We start from the raw sequence: 23091 nt of genomic DNA on the forward strand, positions 1-23091 counted from the left end.
TTAACGCTCTTCAGAAGGATTCTAATGTTCTGAAGTACTTCAGAACCTCTTCTAGTGTACTCACTAAAATCTAAAAATAATAAAATCCAAGAATATTGTAACGTCTATATATTTAGTTAATAAAAGTATATCTGTTTAGAAATTTTGCTAATTCTGTTGCAGTGAGCAATGCTTTATCTCCTTATGTAATAATCTGGTTTTAGGGGCTGAGATGGCAGTAGAAAAAAAATTGTGTTGAACAACCTCTTTTTGATAGAAAAACTCAAAATAATGTTTGACCAGTTTGGAGAAACATAAAGGTGGGCAATCGTAATGTGGATCGTAATGTGGAAAAGTAGCATCAGGTGATTCTCCTTGATTTTGAGAATCCCACCAGATTAAAAGGAAGAAACAAACCAAAAAAGTAAGCCAGGAGCATTGTAAATTATTTTCATATAAAAAATTTTTTTAAAGAAAAGTTGAGGTAATTAAACCAAGATACTTACTGGTATTTTGCAACTAACTTTAATGTAACATCTTTATAAAAACATAGTTAAGGTTATTTAGTAGAAAGACTAAGATTAGGAGTCAAGAGAACATGCTTGTGCTATCATTAAATAGACGTGAAACTTGGGGCAAACAACTTTACCTCCCCACACCTGTTTCTTTCCCTGCTAAGTGGGAGAATTAGACTAGATCTTGTGAGAAGAAACTGTCTTTCATTTGGAATCTCTTGGGGAATCATGGCACTAGTGATAGGAGAAGTTTAAGAGTAGGCTGCTGGTATCTTCTCTCTGTAAATTCTGATTACTAGTTTGGAATGGGGTAGGGAATGATTGGCAGGGAAGGATATGGCAACAGCACTTGACTCAGCTAAGGCTTCAAGATTTTTGGTCTACTGGTTAGGATACTAGTAATTGACAAATTCTCAGGAGCCTTCCAACTCTAACATCTTGAGTCTAAAATGAAGCCATCTAAGCAGCCATCCCTGTATCTTCCAACTTTGCTTGTTTTACATGGTAGCATTTGTCTTTATGTATATAGCAAAAAGCCTCCGAATTTGTTACTGTTTGTATTTATTTAATTAAACCTTACCAACTTGCCAAATTAATTGAGGACTATAACACAGCAAGGCCAGGTGCAAAAGACAGTCTTTTGAGCTTTTTACACAGGAGTTTTGTAGATAATTGATCTTGACCTGCACATCTCTTTTAATATTCCATTTGTTCCAGAATATTATTAGTCACTTCCTTTTTAACAGTGTGCTTTTTTGTGAAGTGACTAAACTGCTATTTAACCCTGCTACAAGAATGTGGCAGTGGGCTAGTCCAGACAAGTGGATGTACACTTGGTAACCGGCATTCTTGATAAGCTTGCTTCAACCTGCCACAAATTAAGCTCTGTGTGACTTTTCTAGCACGTAAGTGACTTAAAAAAAAAAAGAAAGAAAGAAAAAGAAAAGAGGAAAGTAGGAAAAGGGGGAAAAAAGCTTGGATTGTGAATAAAAGTAAAGAAGATTTTTGATTTGCCCTTTGTTTGGCAGTAAATGAAATTTTAGCCTCACGACTCAGTTTGGTTTAAAACTACTTCAGTAATGTGTTTAGCTGAACAGTGAGCATCTGAAAATTTAAAAGGGGTATTCTAGCAGTCACCTTTTCAAGGCTCCTTATTACTCCTCAAAGGGTTTGCGTTGGAAACGTGATGTAATAGAAAACTCCATGGCCTTTGGAGTTAAACTTGGTTTGCCACTTAGTAGTTGATTTGACTTGGACAAGTTACTCTACCTCCCTAAGCCTGTTTTGTGGTCTATACAATCATGATAATCTTTAATTTGCAGAGTTGTCATTCATGATAAACATCTGTTAAGGACTTAATATATATTGCCTGACAAATTGATGGCTTCCAGGAGTAGCTATTTTAATTAAGCCAAAGAAAGTAATTATTGTTTATCAGACCATAAGATGTATTAGAGCCTTAATAGTTATTTTATTAGATTCTTTTTAAATGGTTGTAAGATGAAAGTGCCTGAGTTTTAATTTTGGCTCACCACTCAGTACCTGTGTGACCTTGGGCAAGCTTCTAATCTATGTGAGGTTTAGTAACCTCATCTTTAAAATGGAGATCTATAATACTTACCTGGCAAGGTTATTATAAGAATTAAATGGGGTAATGCATATAAAGCACTTTGTGTAATAACAGTACATATTAAGCTCTTAATAACAATTATTATTAAATATTTTTTAAAATACAAAGTGGTTTCATGGGTATATACATACATATGTCAGAACTTATCAAATTGTATACAGTATGTGTAGTCTGTTATAAGCCTACTATACTTCAATAAAGCAGTACTCAATGCTGTTAATATATACATTTATATCTTCATATTACGTATTGCAATGATTTTATTGAATGCTAGTTCCCAGCAGCATTCCCAAACCTGGATGCAGTTAATTATGCTGGTGTCTTGTTAGGATAATGACAAGCTTGAGATATGATTTTTAAAAAACTTTCTTATATTAATGTTCTTTTTCAAACACAAGGGAATTGTGTTTTATAAGCTGATTGAAAAAAAGAGATACAAACAGTAAAGCTATAATTTCAGACTTGTTCAGTTGTATTACTCTGTGTCACATGCAGGAGCCTGCTGTTGACTTAACCGTATCACCTTGGTGACATGTTAAGATCATAGCCCATTAGAGCTAAAAGGAGTCTGAGAAATCATTTGGTAGGTTGCCTTCATATTTTACAGAAGGAGATATTAAGGCTCCTGGTGACTGACTCAAGATCCCATAACTCAGATCTTCTAAATTCCAGTCTAGTACTCTTAAAAGGTCTTAGTCTCTGCCATTAATAATTAGGAAGAAAGACAGACTGCAAACATGTATTTGGGAGAGAGTTAAAATTTGGCAACAAAATAAAAAATACTTTGAAGGACTAATTCATATTTTTAACGAAAGTAGTATTAAGAAGGGTCTTATAAACACCAAGGGCCAAGCTTAAAATAATGATACTAACAACTTATCAGAGATAGCAAGTGATCAGTCATGATGGTTTACAGTTTTCTTTTGCATATTGTCTTAATATTTTATTTTAATATGTTTATTAAGAAAATGTATGCTTTGTTAATTATATGAGGAAACATCATTGAAAAGATTCTAAAATTTCACAGAAGGAAGTACTTTTTTGGCTTCTCTGTTCTTTCAAATATTACTATTATTTGTGAAAATTAGTTGCATCTGTACACATTGTATGGTTTAGCAGTTCATAACTTTCTGGTCTCAGGATCCCTTTGTACGTATAAAGAAATCATCAAAGACCTCAAAGAATATATTCACTGACATTCACCATTTTGAAAATTAATATTGAGAAAATATAAATATTTAAGATAATAAAACCAGTGTATGTCAATATAAACAGCATTTTTATGAGAAGTATTTATATTTTCTAAAAATTTAGTGAATAATAGAATAACATTGTTTTTATACTTTTGCAAATCCCTTTGATGTCTGACTTAATGGAAGACAACTGGACTCTCATATCTTTCTTCTGCATTCAACCTGTTATTATATATTGTTTTGGTTGAAGTATTCGAAGAAATCTGACCTCACACAAATTTGCAGTTGGAAAAAGGAAGAGTATTTTAATAGTCTTTCCAGATAATTGTAGAAAGTCTTCTTTAATACTAAAGTAGAACTTCACAAGTAGTAGTTTCCTAAAAGTTAATTTCAATGCAGAATCTGAAGCCATAGAACATTTTGTACTTTGTAATAGTAAGATCCATTGGTTTGCCTCACACTTTGAAGAGAACTTTTACTCATGCATTATTTTATAACATCATGCATTCACTGTTCATATGAAGAATATTGGTCCTCTAAGTTATACAGATTTTCTAGATGTTGACACATTTCATTATATCAAAAAATTGCATTTGTTAATATCACCACCATTCTCATCAGAAAAATCTTTAAGCATTGAAAAGCTTTCAAGCTCATGATGGCTGATAGTTTTTTAAATTTTTAGTTTTTACTTGAAGACTCAAATTTTATCATTGGCAATTAATACTGTCGGACCTGTTCCTCGAAGTAGTAGGCTCACTCCATTCATTTTGGAGAAAAAGCCTGCCTCAGACAAGTTGGATATCCCTAATCCGAAAATTCAAAGTCTGAAACTTTTGAGCACCAATGTGATTTCAGATTTTAGGATTCGGGATGCTAACTGTTAAGTATATATGATGCAGATATTCAAAATCTGAAAAAATTCAAAATCCAAAACACTTCTGGTCCTAAGAATTTTGGATAAGGGATACTTAGCTGTACCCAAATCCAAATGACCAGTTTGTCTACCAGTCATTTAAGTGGTAGGGGTGTTCGATGAGAAGAGTGGCTGGTTCAGCACACAACTCAAGCACAATTGCCTTTCCCTCAACATATCATACTTTGGTATGAAGCATGAATGTTTTATGCATACTTCCCATTTGTCATATAGGATATTAAAAGACCTGTACTCAAGAGACAAAATATAATTAAAATTAATAATTTTTACTGATTCAACAGGGGCATTTTTAAATGAAACTGTTGGTTTTGTGGTGCATAAATGGCACTGAAGATTTTAGCACAGTTTGATGCCATTACCCTGATTCATGCTAAGGTACCAGCAGATTTTCCCACCATTGCTTTCTTAAATCAGTATAAAAATACAGTGAAAAGACAGAGTAAGCTCAAGAGTTCTGCACTTCTAAGGGATATCATGTCTACTATTAAGTTGGCAAAGCCAAAGAATACTCATCGGCACCACACAAACTTTAGTCTGGAACAACTCAGTCTTGAAAGAAGAGTTCAAAAAGACCATTCACCCAAACTGGGTTACCATAGAGGAATTGGCTTCAGGGCTCCACCTTGATAAATCAGCAATAAAGACTTGGTTTAAGAACCAGCATGTCAATGAAAGAAGCAGCAGCAGCAGCAACAACAAATTCAGCCAAGTTTGTCACCAGGAACATCAAACCATACTATTTCAGTGAAGAAGGAAGAGACTCCTTTACTCACAAGTGACGCAAACATTGATCCAGTGAGTTCTAGAATTTTGGATGCATCTTACCATGATCCACTTGAGCCTTCTAGTGTCAAGAAACCTGGAGGGACTAGTGCTTTTGTGTGGAATTCATCATGGGATTCTCAGCCTTTTGATATTCAACAGATAGGTCTGGGGGATTCTGATCCTCCATTCCCTATGAAATAGATGAATTTGCGCAGTTAAATATGGTGAAGAAACTCAAATACCATCTAAGTATTAATATTATTATGAAATAATTTTGACCTTGTGGAACTCCTGAAAGTGTCTCAAGAACCCTTTGTCTATAGATCACACTTTGAGAATCATTGGCATAGTTAGTATGTTCCTAATAGTAAATACCGTCTGTCAGAAGAAAAGAAAAAACTTCAAATGGGCTTTAACAGTATTCAGTCACTAATAGAATATCTACTATGTTGCAAGTGTATTCTCTTTCAAGCCATCCTCACAGAAAGCCTGTTAGGAAAGGTAATATCAATTTTTATAGAAGAGGAAACTTCGGTTTGAGATGTAAAATATTGATTGAAATGAATAGTAGAAGTGAATTCGAACTCAGGACACTGACTTTGAAAGTCCATGCAACACTCAGCTGTCTCCTGTTATTAAATAGAAAGAGTTCTTCTAGCAATCAACAAGAATTTATTAAGTACCTGCCTTTTCCTTGGATTACTTTTTAACATACCAAATTTATGATTTTGGTCATATTTCTTCATGTCTAATTTAAAAACAATTTGCCATCCTTACATTTCCATCATTGACAGTTGACAAGAACAATCAGATTGAATTCTTGCCTACTGCAGCTATTTATGGTTAAAAATGTGGCCTTATCTTGCAAACAAAAAATACTGTAAGACAATCTTTTATTTTAAAAAAAAGTGTTCTTTGGGCAGTTTAAATGTATAAATTTTGTGATGTATAGTATAATAATTGCTTATCAAATTAATTCATTTAATTGGACATACTTAATGTTAACTTATGTAAAATAATATTAATTTACAAATACTGCTTTTGTCTACCCTCATATTTCATGAAATAATTTTATTCAAATTCTATATGCATTTTTTATATATAAGCATAATTATCATCACTAGAGTCACATTTTTTAGAGTCTATCCTCTTTATTTGAGATTCAGCACCATATTGAATCAGCATATCATGCTGTCACTGGACATTTTATACCAAACCATAAGTACTCATTCACAGAAAAATAAAAAGTTAATGTTTGTTGAGTATCTACTGTATGGTAGACATTTTCTCTTTGCTTTACCCATGTTAGCTTAACCTTCTTATCCCTATCCTATGGGGAAGCTACTAATCTAATACTGTTGCTATTTAGGTATCATTAGGATAGTGGAGGGTTTTTTTCTTTGGGTTTTTTTTTTTTTTTTTCCATTTGTTCTGTTGATGTATATTTATCGTCTTCCTAAGACATTATTCAAAGTATCTTTTAAAGGCTTGTTTATATGGGCTTTTAACACTTATAATTGTGGGATCATACCTCTAGGAATAATCATGAAATTGATAGTAAATATCCTTGTCTTCTTTATTAACCAATTCTGAGAGGTGAACTCCATAAGTACCTGAAGCATCATTGACTGGGATTATTTCAAGCTAATTTGTCTTTCCCAGTGTATTGAAAATAAAGCATTTGAGGAAGCACCCTGTAATAGGAGAACTTTTGCAAATGCTCAAATATAAGGCAGCTTCCTCTTTTCTGAGAGATCATTTTAGATAAAATCAAAATTTATATTTTGGTATATTTTTGGTATATAAATGTCTTCTGGAATTTTTTGTTTCTGTGTCTCACCTACAATTTTGTTTTTCTACTCTTAGTGCCCAGGGAGTTAGGAAATGAGGTGGTATTTTACTAATCAGACACATACTAGGGGGAAAAGTGTGTATGATTTGCCTTATTTTTTCCTTATTACCATTTTCTGGAGCCATAGTCTATTACCAAGGCTAATAGGAATTAGCCTTAACTACTGTAACGTCTCATGTGTGGAAAATTTTCAGATTTTTCGAAGACTTCCTGGTAATGTAATACCTAGGCTACTAGAGTGAGCTTTCTAATCTAGCTTCAGAAATAATAGAAAATGTTCAAAAAGTAAAATCTTTTTGTGAAACATGGCTACATTTTATTTACAAGCGATGGATTCTACTTTTTGCAGATGTGTCTTGCTGAATCAGGGCTCTCTTATCCTTGCCATCGACTTACAGTGGGAAGAAGATCTTCACCTGCACAGACTCGGGAGCAGTCAGAAGAAGTAAGCCTTGTTGCTAGCTTTTTATTGAGTAGAAGGCCTATCCTCCACTCACCTGCCCACTTCCTATTCTTTTTTATCTGCCACAGCAATGAATAGATAAAATTAATGTAGCATGAATGAAGTCTCAGTAAATTCTTGAAGGCAAAAACTTTCCTTGCTAGGTTATTACTAATGTGCTCCTTCTTGTTCTGTTAGTTTCATGTTTCAGCCAACAGAATTCAGGCAGATTGGTTGAGTTGACTTTTACTTAGAACTGCTAGGTTAACAAAGGGATTTTCTTTGCTGCTATGTGGTTATATGACTATATTTGAGTACATTTATTAGGATTGATCCTGGAGGTTCTTTAACTCTTGGGTTGGAGCACCTTCTATGACCCAGACACTGCTTGATATAAGAAAATAAAGGTGAATAACACTGAACCTATACCAAAGTGCTCAGAGTCAAGGGTGATAGATAGTAAACTAATAATGACAGCATAATGTAAAAAATGAATTGATAGCAGTGCACAAAAGGATGCTGTAGAAACAAAGAGGAGGGGCAGAAAAGATTGAATGTTTGTGTATGTGTTCTGCCTATTCGTATCTATGTGGGCCTGAAGAATGTTAAAAAGCAATATTTTAATTCTCTCCCATGGCTACAAATAGAACTTGCATGCTCAATTTTGACATGGTTATAAGGATATGAGAAAGAGGATGTTATTTGGATGTTACAATTTATTCATTTAGGAAATAATTATTGAGCTCTTGCTATGTGCTAGGAAAAGTCATCACCATGATTCAAAAAGTGTTATGCAGCAGAGGTCATAACTAAATAGCACAGAAAAACTTTATTTAAACTAGTATTTTTTAGAATAGAGCATGATTCAGGTATTTAAAACCTTGGGCTAGTCTAATAAAACCTTTCCCACTTATATTCTATACAAAATGTTGTTGCTCATTTTTATTTAAACTGACTATATAATTTTGGACATCTACTGTGGAGGCTGCCATAGGACTTCTCCAGCCATCTTCTGAATATGTATCACTTAAATATGTGAAAGACAAGTGAAGCTGCATAAACAGAGTTCTAGTCTTTGACCATTCCACGAAAATGATAATTTGCCACTCTGGTTTTTAACATTTTTTTAGAAAACCACGAGAAGGAAACTTTTTCCCCTAGTACAGATATTACTGTACTATATTGTACTATACTGTACTTGCGCCTCCAAAACTGTTAATTTCTTTAAAGAGACCACACCATTTTTTCCAGTACTTTATCTTACTAGTCCTTATGAAAGAAAAATGGGTGTAAGTTTCACTCTTTGGCAGAAATTGCCAGAATAGTTTAGCGAAATATTTCTTTATAGTGCTTGAGTCTATTTTTAATGGCTACAGTAGGTGATACTTCAAACTCTTCAGTGGATAACGAATATTAAAAGGTGCCCAACTAGCTCCAACCAAAATTTTTAATTATGCTATGCCCTGAGAGGTTATAGGTAACCTCTTGACTCATTTATTCTCTTCTCTAACCCTCACCATTATGTATGTTATTTGGATGGTCGCATCAGCAGAGAGAAGTCAATTCCATACAGTGAGAAGCAGTGTTTGTGAAGCTCACACCCTCTTATGTTAATCAGAGAGAAGGGTAGAGTGGGGTTAGGAGTCCTAGCCGAACTATAACAATCACAACCTTAGTAATTCTTTAAAAGTAATTCCTTAAAAATCTCACTATGTGGAATGAGCTCATATTTTTCCTTCCTTCGCTAATTTGTTAAATACCACCTGCTCTAGGAGGATGGTGAGAAATGGGAAAGAAGCAGTAACTTAGTTTTTATGTTATTATAGAAATATAAACCTGGAAGGGATTTTTGAGATCATTTGGCCCAACCTACACCTTCATCTACCCCTCTTTTATCCGTTCAGATCTCATTCGTTTAAACTTTTATTTAATGTATTCTAAGTGCCTAACCTTAGGACCATAATCCCTATGCTGAAAGAGCTCACCGTCTTATATAAGAATCTCCCCAAAATGTCTCCAATGACAGGGTTTGGCCCTCATGTGACAACCAATTTCATTGTTGTGTAGCTCTTTCTGTTGATAGCTTCCTTATATTATGTTGAAATATATGTACTTATAACTTCAACCCAGTGGTTCCACTGCTTTCTTCTGGTTCTACCCTTTTCCTACATGACTTCACGTATTTCAAGACAATCACATTGGAATATGTACACACATTACTGCCAGCCCTCTCGTCCATTGCCATTGGACAGAGAGACACAGCAGAGGACCCCAATACCTCTCACAGTCTTTGCAGACCTCCCACAGCTCTTGTTACCAAGGACTACGCAGGTGCTGTCACAGGCTCCAGCTGCCTGAATTGACGAGACCCAGTCTCCCTCACCCCCAGACCTCAAATAACCACACACCACCACGCTTGGTTCCTTGTGCCACTAGACCCAGTACCACAGCATGCCCCAGAGTTCCTCCCTTCCTCCCCATCCCTGCAGGTGAAGATATTTCTTTACCAAAGCCAGTTCATAATGTTTGGAAGAGGTAACTCCTCCTTCAAATGCATAGACACCTGCACAAGAATACAAGGATTATACCAGCCTGAGCAAGAGCAAGACCCTGTCTCTGCAAAAAAAAGAAAAGAAAGAAAGAAAAAGAAATAGAAAAATTAGCCCAAGCAACAGAGCAAGACCCTGTCTCAAAAACAACAACAAAAAAGAATGAGAATACAAGGATTATGAAGAATGAGGGAAATATGTCACCACCAAAGGAACACAATAAACTCCAGTAACTGACCCCAAATAATTGGAGATGGACAAATTGCCTGACAAAGAATTCCAAAAATTATTCTAAAGAATCTGAACAATTACAAGAGAACACAGATAAACAGTTTAATAAAATCAAGAAAACAATGCAAGAACAAAATGAGAAGCTAAGCAAAGAGATTGAAAACATAAACAAAAATTTTGGAGCTTAAGAATATAATGACTGAACTGAAAAATGCAATAGAGAGCTTCAACTACAGAATAGATCAAACAGAAGAAAGAATAAGTGAACTCGAAGACATTATTTGAAATCATCCAGTCAGAGGGAAAAAAAAAGAATCAAAAGGAATGAAGAAAGCCTATGGTATCTCTGGAACACCATTAATCAAACCAACATTTGCAGAATAGGAGGTCCATATAAGGAGAAGAGAAAGAGGAAGGGGCAGAAAGCTTATTTAAATTAAAAAAATCATCCAACACTTCAGACCAATTGACCTAACAGATGTATACAGAACATTCCATACAACAGCAACAGAATACATATTCTTCTTAAGTGCAGACAAAATATTCTCCAGGATAGATGATATGTTAGGTCACAAAACAAATCTTAACAAATTTTAAAAGATTGAAATCATATCAAATATCTTTTTAGACCACAGTGATATGAAACTAGAAATCAATAATAGAAGGAAAACTGGAAAAGTCACATATGTGTGGAAATTAAACAATATGCCATTGAACAACCAGTGAATCAAGAGAAAAAATTAAAAGGGAAATTAAAAAATATCTTGAGACAAATGAAAATGGAAACACAACATACCCAAAACTTAAGGAATGCATCAAAAGCAGTTCAAAGAGGGAAGTTTATAGCAATAAAAGCCTAAATCAAAAAAGAAGGAAGATCTAAGATAAAGAAACTTAACATTATACCTCAAGGAACTAGAAAAAGAAGAACAAATGAAGCCCAAAGTTAGCAGAAGGAAAGAAATAATAAAGATCAGAGCAGAAATAAATTGGAATACAGTCTATAAAAACAATAGAAAAGATAACAAAACTAATAGTTTTTTGAAAAGATAAAATTAATAAACCTTTAGCTAGACTAAGAAATAAAAAGTGAAGTCTCAAAGAGGTAACATTACAACTGTTACCACAGAAATACAAAGGATTATAAGTACTGGAAGGCCTGTCCAGAACAATTAGGCAAAAGAAAGAAACAAAAGTCATCCCAATGGGAATGGAAGAAGTGAAATTTTGCTGTGTTTGCTGATAACATGATCTTATATGTAGAAAACCCTAATGACTCCACCAAACGAAATTGTTAGAACTAGTAAATGAATTCAGTAAAGTTGTGGGATACAAAATAAACATTCAAAAAATAAGTAGCATTTCTATACACTAACAGTTATCCAAGAAAAAGATCAAGAAAGCATCTCATTCACAATGGGTACAAAAAAAAAAATACAATACTTAGGGAATAAATTTAACCAAGTAGGTGAAAGATCTGTGTACTGAAAACTATAAAATATTGATGAAAGAAGTTGAAGATGACACAAATAAATGGAAAAATATCTCATGTTCATAGATAAGAAGAATTAATATTGTTAAAATACCCAAAGTGTTCTGCAGATTCAGTGCAAGCCCTGTCAGAATTCTAGTGGATCCTGGCATGGTGGTACACATCTGTAGTCCTAACTACTGGGGAGGCTGAGGCGAGAGGATTGCTTGAACCCAGGAGTTCAAGACCAGCCTGGGCAACATAGCAAGACTCCATTTCCCAAAAAATTATAATGACTTTTTTGCAGAAATAGGAAGCAATATCATAAAATTCATATATGGGCCCCAAATAGCCAAAGTCATCTTGAGCAGAAAGAACAAAGCCAGATGCATCACACTACCCAATTTTAGAATATTATTACAAAGCTGTAGAAATCAAAACAACGTGGAGAAGGGGCAGAGCAAGATGGCCAAATAGAAAACTTCAGCAATTGTCCCTCTGCATGAACACCAAATTCAACAAATATCTGCAGACAACAAAAGCAAAAATAGATAAGTGAGATTGCATCAAATTACAAAGCTCCTGCACAGCTAAGGAAACAATCAACAGAGTGAAAAGGCAGCCTGAAAAATGGGAAAACATATTTGCAAAACATATATCTGATAAGGGGTTAATATCCAAAATGTAGAAGGAGCTCAATAGCAAGAAAACAAAAAGCCCAATTTAAAAATGGACAAAGGACCTGAACAAACATTTCTCAAAGCTAGACATCCAAATGGCCAACAAGTATATGAAAAAATGCTCAACATCAGTAATCATCAGGGAAATGAAAAATTAAAACCACAGTGAGACATCACCTCACACCTGTTAATATGGTTGTTATCAAAAAGAAGAAAATCTTGAAAGCAGAAGGCCACAGGTTCCCTATCCCATAGTATGTGACATTGCACCACAGGCAGACAAGCTAAGTAGTAATCCAGTTGCTTCCTAAACATCTCTCTTTGAATGCCCATTTCAGATTCACTCTATATAAAACCGAACTTACCATCCCAAAAACCCATCTCCTCATTCATGTTGATGCTTATGCTGGACCCAAGCCAGAAACTGTTTACTCTGGTCACTGGTCAAATGGCTTTTTGAAACTGTCCCAATTGATCTGATACATTGAGATTTTTATGAACCTTTCCTTTTTGACTGTTCAAAAGAGGATATTTTTATAGTGGCATCAAATTTTTGCCTTATTCTGTTAGTTGAGAAATTTCTTTGCTATTAGAGGTTATGTTCTGCCCATTATCTAGCTTGTCCCACAACACTGACTCAATAGGTATGGGGTCTCTCTTGCATTTTATCCTCTCCTTCTCTATTGGCTCCTTCTGTTCATCCCGAAAACATGTTCAAATCTTCTAAAAAAATATATTCCTTCAAACCTCACTCCCCCTCATGCTTTAGCTCCATCTTTCTTTGTTTTTTTTTCTTTCCACAGCTAAGTTTCTCAGAGTGATCTGTATTGGATGATTCTATTTCTTCATCTTCTATTCACATAACTCCCTACAATTGGCTTCTTTGTACTGTGTGACTAAAATTGAATTTAACTATTAAAGTCAATTAATAGTTTTTGTAAGTTACTGTACGTACTATGTCATCTCCTTTCATTTTCACAGTATTTTTAGGTCAATATTAGTCATATTCTAGAGTTGGAGTGTGAAGATACTTGCCTAAAATCATACAGAAAATGATAAGAGTATTCAACCCTATGACTTTTGATTAAAAATTCAGGGTTTTTTGGTGGTGGTGGTGGTTGGTTGTTGATTTCCTTGTAATACCATAGCTATTTCTTTCTTAATCTTCATTCTACTAAACCTATTTACAGTTTTTGTCATCCACTCCTATTCTAGAAATTTTCTTAGACCTTCCTTCTGTAACACTTTCTCAATTTATTTTCTAATCTTTGACAACATTTATCCATTTCTTACTGGGTTCTCCTCCTTCACCAATTGGAAAATATATAGATACATATAGAGAGCTATTGTGAATTCTAATCATTATCACTATTCTTCCTATATTTTTATAGGAGTGATCATCTTCACTCTTGTAACCTTAACTATTATTTATATGCTAATGGCTTCCAAATCTAAATCTTTTCTGGACCTTGTTCCTGAACTCCTGAGAAAGTATTTTTGTTTTAGTTTTAGTTTTTATTTTTCTTTTCAGCCGCCTATGAGATATGTTTACCTGGATATAGTACAGCTACTTCAGATTTATTCTGAGAACTGGCCTCAATATCCTCCCTCACCAGTCTTGGCCTTCTCTACCCACTCAATCACCCAGACTAGAAATCTTGATGTCATTTTTGCCTTTTCCATTTTCTTCATCTCCAAGTCTAATTGGTCCTATCAGTTCTGCTGAAGTGTATTTTAAGTCTGTCACCTTCAGTTAATTTCCACTGCTACTGCTCAGATATAGATGCTCTGTTCCTCACCTGAAACTTTGAAATAGGTCTTCCCTCTCATATCTTCCTGTGTAATCTGCCATATGCCACCACCCCATCCCAAACACACACATACACATACACACTGCCATCAGAGTTGTTTCCTTGAATACTTCTCTGCCTAAAAACCTCTAGTGATTTCCATTTTGCCATCAAAGTTCAAATATTTTAGCATGCCAATTTAAGGACTAACACAAGCTAGTTCTATCAAACTTTTTTGTCCTTACTTCCAGTCCACACTTCTGTCTCACACATAGAGCTAATGATTCAGTTTACTTTTGTGAATTCTTTATTGATTTTTTTTAATACCCAATTCCTTGCGTGAGTTTTTACTCTACCTAGTATACAACTCCCTCCTCACCAATCTTCCCATACACATACTCCACCACACTGATGATATCTTTCCTTTAAGGTGTGGGTTAAATGTTAATACTTGCGTGAAGCCTTGTATAGCCTTCCTCACTGATCCTACGAATCACTTTCTCCTTTATTCTCCAATAACATTTGCTCATAGTTTTGTTGTATCACTTAACACACTAAAAAAGAAATATTCACAACTAAGTATATCTTCCTTTTAGAATGGAAATTTCTTGAAGGCTGATGCCATGTTTTATCTCTGTATACCCAGCTTTTAACCTGGTACCTCGACGTAATAGGTAATTAGTGAATGTTTGCTGAAAGGAACAACTGCTTCGATTATGATCTTGCTTTAATGCCAGTTATGAGTCCTAAATTTTTGTCTCAGTTTAGTTTTCATATCTTCCAGAAAGTTTTCCCTGATCCTCTCACCCCTATTGAATTAGATATTATTCTCTGAATTTATATGTCAAAACACTTACCACTCGGTATTATAGTTATCTGTATATATCATATGGTGCTCCTTGAGAGAGCATAGACTATATCTTTCATACAGTTTCAGACATTGTGGCACTTAGTAGGGATTTGTAAATGTTTACTGAATGATAAAGATAACAAATGAATGCAATAAATAGCCAAAATAGAATCACTGATTTTTTTTAGTTGTTTTTATAATTTTTAATAAATAGCTTTTCTGGAGTCAAAGAATTTTAGAATAGCCATGACTGATACCAAGAGATTATCTATTCTCATCAGCAAACATTAATGAAAAAAAGATTGTTTATCTCATTTTTTAGAAAAAGCTTTTCTTAACCTGTTAGATGGCTGATAAGAAAATGTGAAGAGATTGGGAGTTCCTTATACATAATTAAGTAGCTCATTCTTGCAGATACTTCAATAATTCATATTTGGAATATACTTTTTTCAACAAAATCGGCTTTTTAGATACCTCCTTTTGAAGATGTTATGGTTGTAGGATTTTGTTTTCTGGGATTTTCAGGGAGGATTCTATACTTTGTGAAGGCAAAATGAATAATGGAGACACAATGAGAAAATTAAAATCAGTATCTTAGTATGAGCTAAAGCCCTATTATTATAGAAATGGGCTATTATTTAATTGAAAACTGGATTTGGAGAAAGAGGATAGATCTGGGACAGTAAGGTAGAAGGGGTAAGAAAAGAAAGAAGCATCTATAGAGAACATTCCCTTTTTTTCTCTCCTGTCACCCCACCCCTTGATCTTTACCTAATGCATCTCAAAGAAAGGGATGTGTACTAGGCAAGACTTAAGCAAAGGCTGAGGTGATAGCTTAGCTGAGTGTAGAGGTCCCCAACCTTTTTGGCACCAGGGACTCGTTTCATGGAAGACAATTTTTCCACAGACCAGGGGTGTGGCTGTAAATACAGATGAAGCTACACTCACCTGCTGCTCACCTCCTGTACGACTTACCTCTTGCTGTGCAAACCCGTTTGCAAGAGAGGGCATTGTAGAGGGGAAGGGCATGCTCTGACCCTCGCTTGGGTGAGGCAAAGACATAAAATGTAACCAAAATGTTTGTACCCTCATAATATCCTGAAATAAAAAACAAAAACAAACAAACAAAAAAAAAGAGACGGAGGTTGGGGACTGCAGTGATAGAGGATGTGAAAAGGTCTGTCATACCGACCTTTTTTTCTTTCCATTTGCTTATCTGTGAACCTGGTTAGGCACTGTAAAGGAATGTATTAGTGTGCCCTGTAGATCTTGAGCCTTTTACTTGTGTAAGACTAAGCCTCAAAGTTAAAGGGAACTTCACACTCCAGATATTTGACTGCCTGAAACATAGAGGAAATTCAAGCACAGTTGTCCTAGTAAACGTGTTGTTTTGTCGAGGAGTCTCCCTTACTGCTTTGAAATGAGAGAGAGGGTGTTGAATTTTTAAGCTGTTGAATAGTTTATCTTGACTCTACAGAACAAACAAGGGAGGATTAGGATTGCCCGTAGAACCAAGGTGTCTGTAAGAAATAGTGGTAGAGTCAGAACAGTGGGTATCATCCAACAAGTGTATCTTCATTGCCTTGTCTGTTTAAACTATTGGAAAGACTATCCTAAAGATGCAAGGGAAAATATTATAATTATGATTCTGGGCGTTAATGCTCGGGTATGCTCAAGAAGGAAATGCTAAGCATACTGAGTCAAATGGAGTAAATATCTTAGTTTACTCGTTTGGAACTGTTAGACCTACTAGATCAGCAGTTCCAAAAAGTATTCCACAGGATTCTGAAATCCTTTGGAGGTACTCCAGCTGTCAAACAGACATGAGGAAGAAAAGGCCAACTCTAAGAACAGCAGGCTCCCCATTGCCCTCCCTTTGCCTCAGTGAGAGTAGCCCTACTTTTATCTATTGTGTGCATTGCCATTTTACTTAATATTTTGTTTGGGCCTAGGGGAGGAAGATAACACCATGAAAAGAAGTTAGAAAACCACTAAAGAGAGATTTCTAAGATCCCTTCCACCTTTAAAATCTATGATTCAGTAACTGGCTGACCTCTAACATCCACTCTAGCTACATTTTATGAGTCTTAGATTCTGTTTCTCTTAATGCTTTTCTGTCAGATAGTTATCCCTATGTTAGGTTGCATAGACCAAAGGATCAAATAGTTTCCCCATTTTCATAACTTAAGTACATAATACCATATTTTTAAAAGACATTTCATTTACTAAATTAGTCTTTGTAGACTTTATTGAACATAGTAGACAGGCATGTCTCCAGATACCTTGCTTGGACCCTCTTCTCACTTGAATATTTGTCAGTACTCACTACCCAGTTCTAATACTTTAAATCTCAGTATTTTGGAATCCCGCTCTAACCCCAGAGAGAATAGCAGCCTCGTTCTTATTTTGAAGCTGATGTTTTTAATACCTTACACGTCAACTGATGTTGCCAAAAACAAAATAAGCAAAGAATGTTTATCAGTGCCCAGCACGTAGTAAATTCTCAATAAATGTTCACTAAATTAAACATCATTATTACAGCTCATATTTAATAGCCTTCAGTTTACAAAGAGCTCTCATATATAGTGTATTTCGTGTTATCTTCTGATAACGCCATGAGGATAGTATACCATATACCTGCCAAATATAGATTAGTGTGAGCTTTTTGAGAGACTCGTAGCTTACTTTGTCTCTGACTTCTCCAGTTGTACCCATTTCCTAGTTTATTGAGCACTTAATTGTATAGTATAGGCTAGAAATAAAACAGACGAAAATCCCTATCTTCATTGAGTATGTAAGCATTCTTTGTTTTCCCTCAGTCTCCAACCTTTGGTCTACAAGTATCACAGCAAGTTTAGAAATGTAGTAGATAAGCCTTAAAATGAAAAATAGTAAGCTTTACTCTAGTAAACGACTTATTTGAAAAGTACTTGTTAAAACTCCTTTAAGACCAATATCCTATTGTGATTATATAACTTACACTTTAGAATTTGGTATGTTAAAGTCAATATGAAACTAATCAGGACTTTCCTTAAATAGCAAAGCACCGATGTTCATATGGTTAGTGATAGCGATGGAGATGACTTTGAAGATGCTACAGAATTTGGAGTGGATGATGGAGAAGTATTCGGCATGGCATCATCTGCCCTGAGAAAATCTTCAATGAGTGAGTATTAATAGCTCTTTGGGTCTAGCATTTTAATTCTCCCTTCTAGTACATAAACTTATGAAGGACAGTGAACTTAAAAATCTCTTGCTGACCTCCAGGTTTGGAGAGATAAAATATAGTGAGTGGGTATTCTTCATTAGAACCAGAGCCTTTTGAATTTTGATTATCTTAAGCCCCAAAATTCCCGGCACATTAGGAAAATTCATAAAAAATGCAAAGGAATGTAACTTTTGTTTTACATGTATAATTAGTTACGACTGTCTTTACTTTAGTCCTAGAGGTTAACAAACAGCTGTACTTTCTGTAACTGGTACTTGTTTCCCCACATCTTACCAGTTTTAAAGATAGTAATATTCATTTTCCATTCACTGGTATTCCCATCTTTGGAAGGGAAAAAAGTAAACTAAATGTGCCATCTATCTCACTTCTACTTAATGAGATGCATACTGTAGGATAACAAGCAATGCTATATGGCAAATGAACACTAAAATAAATCCTTAACTGACTCATTTATTCTGTGAAATAGAGAATTCCTCTGGGCAGAAGTTTATGTGATATTTACATAAAATTGACTATTTTCCCCATTAATGAGGCCTTTAAAATAAAGTCAGACTCTTTTTATGTAATTTAATCACAAGATGCCTATTTTAAGAAAACATTGAAATCCTAAATGACGACTGGCACATATTGTAAATGCTTAGCAGGATTATGTCAATTGGTTTTCCAAAATTTATAAGCTTGGAATTTTTTTAAGGTTTTTAATTCTGGTTTGATAAAATCTAATATATGTTAAGTTAAAATGTCCCCTCAGATATATCACAGAAGCTAAAATTTAATTTTATTTCCTCTTTATTGATTAAATATATTTCTTATATGTGGGATTAGATGTTATGTGGTTTGTTTTTTGTGTCTATTTGTTTTGTTTTTTTTGTTTTTGTTTTTTCTTTTGTTTGTTTTTTAGTGCCAGAAAACGCAGAAAATGAAGGAGATGCCTTATTACAATTTACAGCAGAGTTTTCTTCAAGGTAGGGTTAGGACATTAAATATATAAAATTGATGTTCTTTCATGCTACTGTGATTTTTCTGGGGCAATTTTAATTATAGATTGCTTAAAATTTCTCCTTAAAGTATTCAAAGGATACATTTATCAATTTATACAGCCCTGATAGTGAAACATGTATGGTTCAATGTGAGATAACTAGCAAATCATTTCTGCCACTTCGTGGATTTATTCAACTTATTTCTATATCTTTATAGAAGTTCAATAAATGGATCCTAATTTAATATTTTTATTATATTCCCAAAAGGACTAGGATATAGGATACTAATTTTTAGTATATCCTAGGACAAACAAAAAATTCTTTAAAGTAAAATTAAGTAAAAAGGTAATTTAAAAACTTTAGATATAGTGGATTTTTTTCTTTTAACTTTTTTTGGAATTGTTTAGCATTTCTTCTTTTAAAAGTTTAATATAAATATAAAATGTTTTGTATGTATTTGACACTCTGGTGAGGTATTTAAATATAAAAAGGATTAATATTTAACTCTCAATTTTGGTATAAATTGTATTTCTCTTTAGTGCTATTTTCTGATGTATTATACTATAACATAGAAACTGCAAGAAACCATTTCTTTCCTCTGTATTGGAATTATGTAATAAATGAACTAAAGTGGGAAGTTAAGGCTAATGTAACTAGGAATATCTTATTTTGAAAGTGAGTAATCAAGAATTGCTCCTTATAAATGGCATGGTTTCACAGCACTTATTAAATCCATTTGCTAGGTATACTTAAAATTCCCACGTTCTAATATATCAGTATAGGCCAAGAAGAATTCTAAAAGCTAATTGTTCATTTCCAAGCTTTTGAAGAAATGTTTTAATGTTTAGTTTGCACTAGACATTAGTCCCAATGTTACTTTAAAAGTCATTGGTTAGACTTGTGAAACTTTGAAGTGAATTTGAAATGTATTTTAATTAACAGACTCAATTTTTCCTGTAGATATGGTGACTGCCATCCTGTATTTTTTATTGGCTCATTAGAAGCTGCTTTTCAAGAGGCCTTCTATGTGAAAGCCCGAGATGTAAGTACAGTCTTATCTTTTCTGATTAAAAAGTACATACCACAGATTTACCATTAGGCCTGAGGCAATGAGTAACATTTTTGTTTTTGTTTTGAGATTGAAAACTTGATTTCTTTCTGGTTCTTCTGCCAACCTTATCTTCACCAAGATGCCCATTTCATAGGAGGCATTAGTGTGATAGGGTACTGTTGGCTTTTGCAGAAGGCCTTGTCAAGCTCTGAAACAGTTTTTTTTTTTTTTTTTACTTATTTAAGACCTTTATTAACGGGTGCCTGCAGTTTGTTGACTTTTTTGAAAAAAATCAAGTTGCAAACTTTTATTACAAATTAAAAATGAAGTTCTTAAAAATCTCAGTTTGACCAGATGTAAAACAATTTAAAAACCTTTAAAGGCGTATTGAGAAAAAACAGGCTTTTTTAAAAGACACGTTTGTTATTACCAAAAAAGACGTCTTTAGGTAAAAATAATAAAATCCCCATGCTGCATAGATAATGCAGATAGTTCTAGTTATCTGGTCAACGGGTGAAAAGCAAACACTTAAGGTCTTCAGCTCCAATCTTTCGTTCATTTCTTATTGCTGGAATTTCATATTCATTTCTTCTTGTCGGATGACTAAACCGGACCATGGTAGAGATGGTAAGCTGGCATTTTCTCAGCTCTGCCCTGCTCACCCTCTGGAGTGGACGAATTCTCAGCTGGTGGATCGGCTGCTTTTGTCTCTTTGCCGTCTTGTGGTTTAGGGTTTTCTGGGCGTCTGCGTTGGTAATTGAAGTTGCGGCAGTGCCGATGTTGAGGCGGCTGCTGGCCTTGGGTCTCATCTCCTTGATTCTCTTTATCCTCGTCATTGCTGTCCTCTCTGGGCTGTCTTTGGCGAGGAGGGCCCCTTGTGGAATCGTGGTCTATAACCCCGGTACATATTCTGTCTTACTGGTCTACCTTGTTCTCCTGCACCCTGGTTGTCAGCACCCTCCGTCACTCTCCCCTACACAGGAGGGTTGGAATACTGTGGTTGAGGCCCGTAGGGTCTCCGCATGTAGTAAGGTGGGAACCTTCGCCTGCGGCTGGGCTGGCGTTGTTGGGCCTGGCCTTCAGGAGCACTCTCCGATCCCTCCATCCCTTGTTCTTTTCCCCACTCTCCCTATTCTGATAATTCTGCTGGTAATTGCATGGAGGACCCCTGCGACGTGGATAGCGTCTATAATGGTTACGGTCTGCTGCATATTTACTGCCTTGAACTGGAATTCTACCAGAGCCTGTGGCATTTGCTGCCTCCACACCCTTCTCTTCTTCAACATCATCAAACTCCACAGTCTCTCCATCTCCTACACTGCGAAGGTACTTCCTGGGGTTAGTCTTCCTGGCAGTCTGGTGTACAAATACATCTTCCTTGGTGTCATTCCTGTTGATGAAACCATATCCGTTTCTTACATTGAACCATTTTACTGTCCACAAAAACCTTCGTTGCAATGCCTTTTTTGCCCCCGCCGGCAGACGCCACTGATGTCAGGCCTCCCCGGCCACCACTCCCTGCACCGCTGCTGGTGGTGCGGAGCTTGGTGTGGGCAGCACTGAGGGCGGGGGCGGCAGGCGGCTGCTTGGTCTCGCCTCGCTGCTCATGGTAGCTGTGACGGTGACTGGGGCCAGCTGCGGCAGCTGCGGCTCCTCCCAATGTGTGATGGTAACTAGGCCAGCGGAGGTGGTGGGGCTGCACAGGGCTCTCTGGGGTCCACTCTGCTACCGATGGAACTCTGAAACGGTTTTTTTTAAAGAAAGGAAAAGAAATGTGCACATGCTTAGAAGGGACCAGGCTACACGTTTGCGTTCATTTACGTGAATGAGAAGTTCTTGGTGGAGGATTTGTTCTTCAGTCTTTTCCCAAAAATGACTATTCCATGTAACAGTATATATCTAACAACTGCAATTTTTTTTTTCCCAAAAGTCACTTTGGGCAAAAAAAAAAAAAAGATTCTTTCTTAAATATAGAAATGGGCTTTGTGATCTTGAAACCCAGTAGATTAAAGTCTGTAACAAGAATTCGGAAGGTACATTTTGAGCAAGAAGATTCTAATCACTCTATTTGTATGTTGACACAGCAGTCAAGACCTCAGTGATCTGCTTCTTGCCTATCTATATGGCTTCAGCTCTTCCCATTCCCTACTTTACACTTAATAAATCTGGCAATAGTGTGCCATTTGTATTTCCCCATAATGTTACTCTTCTTTCACGCTTCCTCACTGCTAGGACTGCCTTTGATCCCGATCTTTACCTGGAGACCTCCTACTCCTCTTCTGAAACTTAACCTTTCCTCACTCTTCCACTTCTCTCACATTGGCTGCACATACCCCCCTTTAGTACTTCCCAGTGAAACCCTCTGCTCATCTCTTATTGGTATACTTAACACATTGTTTATAATTGTCCATTCTATATATGTCTTCACAGGAGATTTGATTTTCTTTTGGCAGAGACTGTGTCCCTTATGTCTCTGCACATAGTAGATACTCAATAATAAAAGTTTAATGAATGAAGGATAAAAGAAAGGAAAGTAGGAATAGTGTGTACATGGAGTAGAGGGGAAAGCTGTTGGAATTGAAGAGAGCAAGGAGTTTTGGAAACAAGTACAAGCATGTCTCAGATTCCTGGTTTCTAGTTAAATTCTGATATAAAGAAAAATTCATGTTAAAAAAATTTTTAAAAATTGAATTCTATGATAATCAAATGTAGAGCTATCATTGACAGTTTAATGAATTTAGATTAAGAAACAAACTATTCTGTACCCTGAGAATAGCAGAATAGCCCTTTTAAAGGCTGTTTTATGCATTTATTTAAGTATTAAATCCATGTAAAATGGCTTTTGTTTATGATAATACATTTATGGTTTACGAAAAATACTGAAAAGCAAAGGGAAAGTATTCTAACGCAGATTGTTAACTTTATGATACATGTTCTTTCTCTCTCT

General features: G+C 35.3%; 1 protein-coding gene and 1 pseudogene across 1 annotated transcript in view; one reads left to right on the top strand and one right to left on the bottom strand.

Annotated features, from left to right (window-relative positions):
- Nucleotides 1–23091, top strand: part of FAF1 (Fas (TNFRSF6) associated factor 1) — a 334517-nt gene that overhangs the window by 157670 nt on the left and 153756 nt on the right. The window contains exons 6-9 of the mRNA XM_012639350.1: nucleotides 7221–7316; nucleotides 17924–18050; nucleotides 19015–19078; nucleotides 20054–20135. Coding sequence (XP_012494804.1) covers nucleotides 7221–7316; nucleotides 17924–18050; nucleotides 19015–19078; nucleotides 20054–20135 — 369 coding nt within the window. The remainder of the gene's footprint in view (nucleotides 1–7220; nucleotides 7317–17923; nucleotides 18051–19014; nucleotides 19079–20053; nucleotides 20136–23091) is intronic.
- The window catches only part of LOC105806231, a 3194-nt pseudogene continuing 850 nt past the window's right edge, over nucleotides 20748–23091 (bottom strand).

Source organism: Propithecus coquereli, unplaced genomic scaffold (assembly GCF_000956105.1).
Source record: "Propithecus coquereli isolate 6110/MARCELLA unplaced genomic scaffold, Pcoq_1.0 Scaffold14, whole genome shotgun sequence".
Classification (NCBI taxonomy): Eukaryota; Metazoa; Chordata; class Mammalia; order Primates; family Indriidae; genus Propithecus; species Propithecus coquereli.